The sequence below is a fragment of the Aedes albopictus genome, chromosome 2, assembly GCF_035046485.1.
Source record: "Aedes albopictus strain Foshan chromosome 2, AalbF5, whole genome shotgun sequence".
NCBI classification, from domain to species: Eukaryota; Metazoa; Arthropoda; class Insecta; order Diptera; family Culicidae; genus Aedes; species Aedes albopictus.
Genome location: NC_085137.1, coordinates 227,102,579 through 227,113,706, shown reverse-complemented (window position 1 = coordinate 227,113,706; position 11,128 = coordinate 227,102,579). Strand labels below are relative to the sequence as shown.

The 11,128-nt window shown below is 45.0% G+C and overlaps 1 protein-coding gene across 1 annotated transcript; it reads right to left on the bottom strand.

Annotated features, from left to right (window-relative positions):
• Positions 1–222: 222 nt before the first annotated feature.
• On the bottom strand, positions 223–5,577 carry LOC134286375 (uncharacterized). The gene has a single exon (XM_062847985.1). It carries the CDS (start codon positions 5,575–5,577, stop codon positions 223–225), a length of 5,355 nt encoding a protein of 1,784 aa, XP_062703969.1.
• Positions 5,578–11,128: the final 5,551 nt, after the last annotated feature.

Genomic DNA, 11,128 nt, shown 5'->3' with positions numbered 1-11,128 from the left:
ATGCACCGTTCATGCAAAACCACCACCAGAACAAAACAGATTACCTCGATAATTGGAGAGACCGGATCGAATAGTGACTGATTTCCATCGTTTCTTGGACTGGAAACGAGGACGGAATGTGGCTACGAATGAAAAATGAGCCGATTAACTTTTTGAATTTCGATAAAATACTTAACTTAACTGGTCTGCGGAGGCCTTTCGACCTCCGCCGGTGGAGGAGTCCTAGTTCTCCCCTGCTGACGATTGGAAATTGTCGCTGATTGGAAGGATGCAGACCTTCGAGATTGCTCTTTTGTAGCAGCCATCCTTCGTTCGAACAGTCACTACCCGAATGTTTCCGTCTGCTCCGGTGTGTACCTCTGTTATCCGACCCAGAAGCCAACTCAACGGTGGTTGATTCTCGTCCTTCAGCACCACCATCGTTCCGACCTTCACGTTGTCTCGCTTCTTGGTCCACTTCGTGCGATTATGCAGGTTCGACAAATATTGAGTGGACCATTTCCTCCACAAAAGTTGCACAAAATGCTGCACGGTTTGCCATGCAGACAATCGGTTTTCCGGTAAGCCATCAAGGTTCGGCTCCGGAATCGCTGCCAACGGACGTTGGATGAGGAAATGACCCGGTGTTAGAGCCTCGTAGTCACTGGGGTCGTTGCTAACCGGAGTGAGCGGGCGAGAGTTTAGAACTGCCTCAATCTGCGTGAGCAGTGTCTGGAACTCGTCGTACTGCAGGGTTTTTGCCCCGATGGTTCGTTTCAACAGTGTTTTGAAGGACTTCACTGCGCTCTCCCACAATCCTCCGAAGTTTGGGGAGCGGGCGGGGATAAAACGAAACTCTATATTGTCGTTCGCTGTTTCTCTGACCACGGTGTTCTGGAACTGCTGGTCGATGAAGAGCTTCTTCAGTTCTGCCAACTCTCGATTGGCCCCGATGAAATTTCTGCCGTTGTCACACATGATGAGAGACGGTCTTCCGCGTCGTGACGTGAAACGTCTGAGGGAAGCTAGGAATGCCTGAGACGTTTGATCAGCTACCAATTCCAGGTGGGCTGCCTTCGTTACCAGGCAGACGAAAACGACGACAAAGCATTTCACGGGACGGGCAGAACGCTGAGGATATTTCATTTGGAATGGTCCACACAGATCAATGCCGACGCGTTGGAAGGGACTACAAGGTGTAACCCTCTCTGACGGAAGATCCGCCATCAGTTGCTCGTGAATCTTCGGCTTGACACGGAAGCAGCGAACACAGTCGTGGATAACCTTTCGAGCTACATTGCGAGCATTTGTCGGCCAGTATTTTCCACGAACAGACGACACTAGTAGTTGTTGGCCCGCGTGGAACAGATTCTGATGGTATTCAGCCATGACGAGCGTGGTGAACGGATGACGATGATCAATGACATATGGGTGTTTCCGGCCTGCAGGAACCTTGGCGTTCCGCAACCGGCCGCCGACGCAAATAATGCCATCTACCATCTCGGGATTCAGTGAAGCGATACGGGAGGAATCTTGAACCGTACGACCACGTGACAATTCGGCGTATTCTTGCGGAAAGGATTCTTTCTGGGCGAGGCAAACTAGCAAACGAAGCGCTGCGTCACGTTCGGCGAGTGTAAGATGAGCTTGCTTGCGACGCTCCCGATTTGTGGCTCTCGCATTGAAGCAGAACCGTTGCAGGAAGGCTACCAGCGTCACAAGATCTGTTAGTGATGACCGACGACTGAAGATTTCGCTAGGCTCCGCGCTGGGCAACAGTGCCGAAACAGCTCCCTTTTCCTCCAGAATCGACGGCTGAAGTTGACTTGTGTCTGGTTCAGAATTTGGCCAGTTTGCTCGGTCTTGGAGTAGCCAGTGAGGTCCATGCCACCAGAGGGACTCGTACTGTAGCTGTGGGGGTGCCATGCCCCGAGAAATGATGTCTGCTGGGTTCTCTGTTCCGGGAACGTGATTCCAGGTCCCGGCCTTGGTGACGTGCTGGATCTCCGATACACGGTTGCTGACGAATTCTTTCCATCTGGAGGGGACTGACGCTAACCAGTATTTCACAATTGTCGAATCTGTCCAGAAATGCGATTCCACGGTCATGTGGATGCTGTCGATAACCTTCTCGTAGAGATGTGCGAGTAACAGTGCCGAGGAAAGCTCGAGTCGTGGAGTGGAGAGTGACTTCTTCTTCTTCTTGAGATTCTCTAGAGGAGCAACTCGAGACTTCGCTGTAAGCAACCGTACGTCTACGGTACCATCATTTGTAACGGTTCGGATGTAAATGCACGCGCCGTAAGCCTTTCGTGAAGCATCACAGAACCCATGTAGTTCGACGGATTCCAGTGACTTTGTGACTCCAATCCAACGTGGAACCGTGATTCCGTCCAAGCCGATCATGTTTCTGCGGTACTCTAGCCATCTTTCCCTCAACTCTTCGCTTAATGGAGTGTCCCAGCTGCATTCACGCTCCCAGAGCTCCTGTACGAACAGTTTTGCTTGAACGATGACTGGACCGATCAATCCCAACGGATCGAACAAACGGGAGATATCCGACAAAACTGTCCGCTTGGTTACAGCATCTGACTCGTTCCACTTCGGAGTGCTGAAGCGGTAAGCATCTGTTCGTGGTTCCCACTGTAGCCCTAGCGTTTTCACAGTGGAATCACTTGAATCTAGCGTGAGAATTGTTCGATCATCGCGAAGATGCTCCGGAACGTGGCGTAATATTTCCTCGCTGTTGGAATTCCACTTCCTTAACGTAAAACCACCAGACTGCATCAAATCCACCATTTCTTCTACAAACTGCTTTCCTTCATCTATCTCGTCGACTCCTGACAGCATGTCATCGACGTAGAAGTCTTCCTTCAGAACGGCTGCTGCCATGGGATGGGATTCCTTTTCCTCCTCTGCTAATTGCACCAGACATCTAGTAGCGAGATATGGTGCGGACGCTGTTCCATACGTCACTGTCGCCAACTCGAACGTTCGAATTTCTTGGTCGGTGTTGCCCTTCCACACGATCCTCTGCAGCTTTCGATCGGGACCAGAAACAGCTATCATGCGATACATTTTCGCCACATCCGCAACGACAGCAAAACGATGAAGACGGAATCGGAGATTTATGTTGATTAGCTCATCTTGCACTACCGGGCCGACCATCAATGCCTCGTTCAGCGATACTCCTGTTGAGGTCTTGCACGAAGCGTCAAACACCACTCGTAGTTTGGTTGTTGTGCTCTCTGGCTTCAGCACCGCATGATGAGGCATGTAGTATGCAACTCCTTCACAGTCCTCAGAAACCTCCACCATGTGACCCATATCCAGGTATTCTTGGATGAAGTCGGAGTATTGAGTTCGCAATTCCGGGTTCACAGACAAACGCCGCTCCAAGCAGTTCAGTCGTCGAATGGCAATGGATCTTGATTCGCCTAGTCTCTCGACGAGATAATCTTTCTTCGGTAGTGTAACGATGAATCGCCCAGTTTCGTCGCGCACTGTCGTTTTCGCAAAAATCTCCTCGCAAGCAGATTCTTCCACGGAATGATTGCTGACCGTACGACAGGTTTCAATCTCCCAGAATTTAGTTAGCTGGTCTTGCAACTCCGTTGTAGAACAAACGTTGACTACGGAACGTGGTTCGTTGATTGGGATATCCGGAACTCGGCCAGAAACGATCCAGCCGAAAACAGTGTTCTGCAGTGTAGGTCCATTCTCCGTCGCTTTCAGCCGTCCATCGGCCAACAAATCCAGGTAGTACTCCGCCCCGATTATCACATCCACCGGCCCAGATTCGTAGAAGTCTGGATCCGCCATGAACGTCGACTCAGGAAGGTTCCATTCCGATGGGTTGAAACTGGAGGTCGGCAGCGAAACAGTCAGCTTCGGCAAGACGAAAAACTGCATCTCTTCTTCGAACGGAGAAATCATTCGCGACCTTGGAGAAACTTCTGCGCTCACTCGCTTGGTAGACACACTCTGTGCAGACCCAATGCCTTGCACTGATAAGAATGTGGGGGAGACTCGGAACTTGAGCTTGTTCGAGAACTCCCTAGTCATGAGACAATGTTGGGAGCAAGAATCCAACAAAGCTCGAGCAAGCATAATGTTTCCAAAACGGTCTTTGACTCGTACGAGTGCCGTTGACAAAAGAATGTTGTGGGCAGGTGTTTTGGGTAGTGCAACGTAGTTGTGGCTTGTGTTGGGTTGACTTGTGCTTGGCTGTGGTCTATTGATTTGTGAGTTGGCAGTGTGTGTGGGTGCATTGTTTGACTGAGTGTGTGCTTGTTGGTTCGGTTGCTGTGGGTTTGATTGTGGTTGACGTTGTTGTGGGCTGGCTTCTTGATTTCTCGTCTGCGCGGGTGGAACGGAGGATCTTACCGGGGTGAAGTGCAGCATGGTGTGGTGTTTCTGCCGGCAGTGGTGACAGACACCTTTATCGCACGTCCTAGAGAAATGACCAGGATGCAGGCAGTTCCGACACAGCTTGCTCTTCATCACCGCTTCGTTGCGCTCCGTGACCTTCATTTTCTGGAACTTGGTACAGTGAAATGGAGAATGCCAAGACTCGCCACAAAATGGACATTTGTTGGACATCTTCACCACAGCGTGGCACACAGCAATCTTCGACTGGCGTTGATCGGAACTGGTAGACTTCGACGGAGCTATTGACTGCAGGACGGAACACTGATTGCGAAGGAAAGTTACCAAATCCTGGTATTTCGGCACGTTTTTGGAATTATGGTGCGCTTCCCATAAACGCAACGTCGCTGTATCCATCCGGGCACAAAGCATGTAGGCGAGAATAGTACTCCACTGGGCTGTTTGCTCGCCTACCTTGTCCAACATCTGCAAGTTCTTTTCGAACTCGCTGACGAGGTGATTCAGTCCGTCGTACGACTCCTTCTTGAGTGGCTCCAGTGAAAACAGCGCATCCAAATACGCTTTAACGATCAGCTTCTTGTTTTCATAGCGTTCTTGGAGAACCTTCCACGCAACCTCATAGTTGGCAGCCGAGAGTTCGATGGTGTTGATTTCCTTCAGAGCATCTCCCGTAAGCGACGTCCTCAGGTAGGTAAATTTATCCATCGGATTCAACTGCCCGTTTTGATGGATTAGGCTGCGGAAAGTATCACGGAACATCACCCACTCTCCTAGTTTTCCACTAAACACAGGTAAGCTTATTTCCGGCAACTTCACCTTGGAATGAGTAGTGGCTTGCTCAGCAGGGGTTCCACTGCTGCGCTGGGGTGGATCCTTTGGTGGAAGCAGTTTCAACAGGGCAACTTTCAACTTGCAGTAGCGGTTTTCGAAGTTTTCGGCGGCAAGAAAATTCTGTTGTTCACGGTTAGTTGCATCCTTCTCAGCAGGATCGATGTCGTCTCCATCGTCCTCTTCATCCTCCATCAGCAACTCAATCTTCTCACGTAGCACGAAAAACTCCACATACACTTCTTCTAGGCCATTAAGTCGCACTTCTACTTCACACTCGTCACGATCCTTGTCAAATGCTATCACAAACTTCTCCACGATAGACACCTTTTGCTGAAGCAAGCGTTCACGCTTCAACAAAGTTCGCAAATCACTGGCCATCACTGCACTGGTCAAATCTAATCAAATTCAATCACGCACTGATCACCAATCACCGGTATAATCTCACTGTGACAGATCTACTCGACGTTCCACGATCGCGAATCAAACAGACAGATTTAGGACTGTGCAACCCAATAACAGCAGCGAGGGGGAATCAACCACAGAGAACAACAGCCGACAGACCCAAGCGGAACTTCGAGACCAACAGGAAAGCGGACACAACTCATGCACCTTGCCAAAGAAAGACTCACATGCATTTACAAATTTTATTTTCAGCCTTGTCTCGGTTGGCCACATGCAACAAGCCACTGTAAAACTACATGCAAAACACTTCCCCGTATTCGATTTGCAGCTCCGTTGATGGCGCCGACCTCCGCTGCTCCGCTGCTATTCAATCCTGCTTCGATGGCGCCCGGTCAGGGGTTCCTTTGTCGCCCTTGATGGCGCTCGAACTGCACCAGCGATGGCGATTGACCGCGTCCGAAATGGCACTTTCTTCACGGCCGGCCTTTCTTCACAGGCGGTAGGCCACTTTCTTCCTCACAAACGGCAGTTTCACGAAATTTCGTAGCCTTCCGTGGCCGTTACTGTCCACTGCACAGTTTAATGTTACTCGCAAGTCTATTGCAACTGCACTGTCGTGCTCCACAGGAGTGCATTCACAGTTCACACACTTTTACTAAAGTTCACGGGTCCCGTGTCCGAAAACCGATCCTGGCCGTCCTCGATCCGGCTCGAAGGACCAAAATGTTTATGCGCGCGGGAAACGGATCAGACTTCGGACACTGAAAAAATCACTTCGCGACGTATCTTATTGAAAGTAACTGTACACTTAACTTCTACGGTTTATTGAAGAACGATAGGTGTCGATACAAAGGACGTCTATTTCCCGGCGAATCTGATACAAAACTAATTTTTATTGCCTATGTACAACTTGAGCTGCCTGATGAGAGACTTCAATTCTCCTAACAGGCCTTTTCTCTTATCTCCTACGTAACTTATCTCATAGCGAAAGGGGTAGATAATACACATGTGGCAGATAGGGATCAACTATATCGCTACCTGTGGATCACGTTTGAACTTCTCTCAAAATCTCTCATGATTAACCCTCGCGTGACCAAAGTTTTTCCATTAGTTTTAGAAAGATCGACGTAAGACTTATTGGCCTATATGACTTCGGCGACAATTTATCTTTTTTATTAGGCTTGGGTATGAAAACTACTCTAACTTGTCTCCACTTTGTTGGAATGTACCTCAGTAGAAAACTAGATTTGAAAAGTATTATCAAAATTGGAATAATTTTATCCTTGCACTTTTGTAAATGCACTGGTAAAATTCCATCTAAACCTGGAGTTTTAAATGGATCAAAAGAGTCTAGTGCCCATTCGATCTTTGAATATGTGAAAATGTAGTTTGCTAGGTCAGTGTTTTCCGATCCATTAGTTAATCCACAAAAACTGACATTTCGACTGCTTTGAGCAGAAGGAAAAGGAATAGATCCTGGAAAATGAGTTTCCATCATTAAATTCAAGGTTTCTTGAGAATTTCCAGTGAAAGACCCATCAGTCTTTTTTAGCGTTCCAAGACCATTAGCATGATCTTTGGAGAGAACTTTTTGAAGTCTTGCAGTCTCAGGAGTACTTTCTATGCCTTCGCACATGTGTCTCCAATTAAACCGCTTTGATCTTCTAATTTCTCTATTATAGTTTGTTAAAGCCTCTCTGTACGGAGACCAGTTTAGGGTGAGTTTTGCTCGATTGAATTGTTTTCGAGCAGTTTTTCTAAGTTTTTCTAATCTTGGATTCCACCAAGGAACGTCTCTGCTACTGGAGCGTACCTTAGTTGGACAGCTTTCATTGTAAGCCTCTGTAATTGAAGTAGTGAAGCAGTCAGCTGCTTTTTCAAGTTCAATGGAAGTGGTAATGACATCCGAAATCAGTTCATTTTGATGTAGTAGTCGAGAACAATATAGTTCCCAATTCGTTTTTCGAGGATCTTTAAACGTTTCCCTTAGAAATTCTTTTGCTTCAAGCTCGAATAGAATTTGTTTATGATCTGACAATGAAACTTCATCAGATACACTCCAATTTTCTATTCTACTTGATAATATTGAGCTACAAAGAGTTAAATCCAACACTTCTTGCCTTATGGCATTAACAAATGTAGGAGAATTTCCCCTATTGCATATGTCGATGTCATTTTGAGTTATGAAATCAAAAAGGGACTCACCTCTGTTGTTGATTCCCGTGCTACTCCACACAGTATGGTGGGCATTAGCATCGCATCCGATGATATACCCTCTGTTCTGGCTTCTGCAGTGGGACACAAATGCTGCAACTTCTGGAGGAGGTACTTCCTCAACATCGCCAGGAAAGTACGCAGATGCAACAAAAATTTGTGTTTTTCCTTTCGCGGTTGGCACCTCTAGTGAAATTGCAGCAATGTCCCTTCCGATGAATTCTGTAATTGGTGTAAAATTAGCATTGCGGTTTATTAGGATTGCAGCTCTTGGAGCAAGCTGAGTATCATCATAAACCAACTTACATCCTGTAGTTTGTATTCCTAAAATCTTACGGTTTCTTGTCCATGGCTCTTGCAGGAGCGCCACGTCCAGTATGCCTTTTATAAATGTTTTACTTAATATCGCTGAAGCTGCCTTTGCATGGTGAAGGTTTTCTTGTATGAATTTTATGCTTCTGTTAGTCATTTCTTATAGATTTTTTTTTTCCTAAGCTTTAGTTGATTTATAGGCAGTTTTATCCGCCATTGTTTCATGCTGTTGATCTTCAACTTACTTTGTTCACTCTGCTACATCTTTCGATTTAGTGAAAAACAACGAATAACAGATAGTTTTCCGACGAAACTGCTTAGGCTGATTCATGCAACGCTCACACTAAACGCTTTCAGCAATATTTTGCTAAATTTTGCCGAGCTGAAGGGTCCAGCAATTTTTTTGCTGAACTTTCAGCAAAATTTGCTGAATTTCAGCAAAACGTTACTGATGATCAGCAGAGTTTACTGAACAAATCAACAAAATTTTGCTGAATTCCAGCAAAAATTTTGCTGATGCCTCCAGCTCGGCAAAATTTTGCTGAAACTCTCAATCGATTTTTGGTGTGCTGGATGAATCAAAACCATGTGATCGGGAAACGGATGAGATTTTCACGTCCTTTGTAACCTTACAATTTACTTTCATATCATCGGTTATAAATACGATTCAAGATAAAATAGAGCCCCAAGTGTTTTCTTTTCTCTCATACAAGCTTCAACCCTACTAGCCAAACGTTGCTAATAACACTAGCAATCACCATAAAATATTCATCCATAAAATTCAAAGTGGCATTTAGTGTCGCTTTCGTTCAAAATCAAGACATGCTCTGAGACATCTAAATCCAATTAAACTTATCAAAAATGTATCTTCCCGGCTCTTGAACACCACCCGTTGAAATCATACCTAGTTCATCTCGTCAAATGTCTACGCAACCGACGAGCAACCAACAGTCATCATGATACAGTTCCACGAGGAAACCTTGATTCTGTCCCCATTGCATTGAAACAAATAAAAACAACCACCGTCTCCACTTACCAAGCCGCGTAATCTCGATATAGTCTGGGCTGGGACACTGACGACGCACGGGGTGATGTCTATCCGTCTGGCTCTCAGACTCAGGTCTGACTCTGACTGTCGTTGTCTGCACTTGCCCGGTGCGCCCCGTTTCTGTGAGAACTTTGCGCTCGGTGGGTATGTGCGCTCTCAGCGTAATTAAATTATGCGCAAAGTATATAAACAACAGTCGCAACAAATTTCAGCCCACATCAAACAACAGCAAGAGAAAAGAAAACAAATCTCATCGAGTGTCTCGTTTGGCGTCGTCTTCATCAGCGGACAGAGAAGTCCCACATATTGGCCGGGTCCCGACTGGTGATACCTAGATTTGCTTGTACGATGAGACATCGGAACGTTGTTGGTTCATTCGGAGATGGGGCAGTGGAGGGTTTCAACTTTGCTGTGGTTGTATGCGTTACAGTTATCAAGGACCTGGGGTTCGCAGGGTGATCTTTGGATGTAGCAAAATAATATAAACAAGTTTTGATTGTGGGATTACTTTTGTTTTGTTTACATGTTGGAAAGAAAACTGCTTTCAAATGGAACATTCCTAATTAAAGTTAAATTGTATGGACAGCAAGGACCTTGAACATTGACAGTATTGGTTTCCTTTGGATCAATGAGTCAATCATGTAAACTAGAAGGTGTTGGAAGTAGTTATCTTTGCAAATCCAACCTGAAGTTATTTTAAAAAACCTTCAAATTGTGAGTGATATTAAAAAATATCCTTAATTACGCCACTATAGACTGATTTAGAAACTGTAAATACACTAACAAGCAAGACTGCCATTTCAGGGCTGATGCATATTGTGTTACTTGGAATTTGATTCAATTTCCTTTGAACATTAATTCAAAATCAGTGATTTTGAATTCAACCATCGCGTAACAATAACGACAATATCGCAACCGGAATTTGTTGCGACATTCTATCCAATGCGACATAGGTTTGTCCCAACTTGAACAGAATGGGACAAAGATCGTGCACAACGAGTTTAGAGATGTTTAGGGCTTGCATTTTGATTCTCGAGCGGTAACTTCGAGTCGGTAAACACTGCAATGCTGCTGAAGATGTATCATCAAAAAAGTTCGATTTTAGCTTGGTAATAATTGATTACACTAGTTTACAGCATTTTTGAACTCGTTTAGCTGATGATCGTTTTTGGTGCAGAATCATGCCCTGAGTTCGAAAACGCGAAAGAAAAAAATTACAGTAGAGCGGAAATTTTTTCGATTTTCCATACAAGTTTGATGATTTGAAATCGATTTTTGCTCTATTTTTATGCAAAGTCATTCACTTCAAACATCTCATTCTCCGTAATCAATGCTCCGATTGAGCTGAAACTTTTACTGTAACTCGCCTACATATGATATGTCAAATAAACGATAAGAAAGAATTTTTAATTTTTTTTCTTATTGAAACAAAAATACATGTCTTACAATATTTTTGGAAATTTTGCTAAAATTTGAGGAGATCGTCACTAAAACCCGCCAATATCTTGAATTTCATCAATCTGACACAAAACCTGCATTCAGATGATCGAATAGTATTATATTTAGCTTTTAATTTATGAAAAATGATTTAAAATTGGTTGAACCTAACGCAAGGTATTTAAATTTTAGTAATTCGATATTGAGCTAAAACTCAAAAACTGTTCTACTTAAAATTTTTTGAAGCACGGTTTCGAAATCAGCACTAAATTGTGCTTCAAAAATTTTGGTCGTTGACAGAAGTTCACGACTTTCGTTTTATTTTGTAAACTAGTGTTATTGTTGTTGTTATTATTGAGTTGAAAAGTACGCAACAAATTCAGCTTCCGTTTTGTCTGCAACAAAAATTTTCGAGATCATGTCATTATCTGTTACCAGTTCGGATAAAGAGTAATCGCTGCGTCTTCTTTGTTGCTTGTTTTGAGCCTCTTTTGTCTCTCTTCACTGGTATTTGGA

What these genes read in the sequence shown, in the direction of transcription:
- LOC134286375 (XM_062847985.1), bottom strand. Translation starts at nt 5,577, where the DNA reads ATGGCCAGTGATTTGCGAACTTTGTTGAAGCGTGAACGCTTGCTTCAG.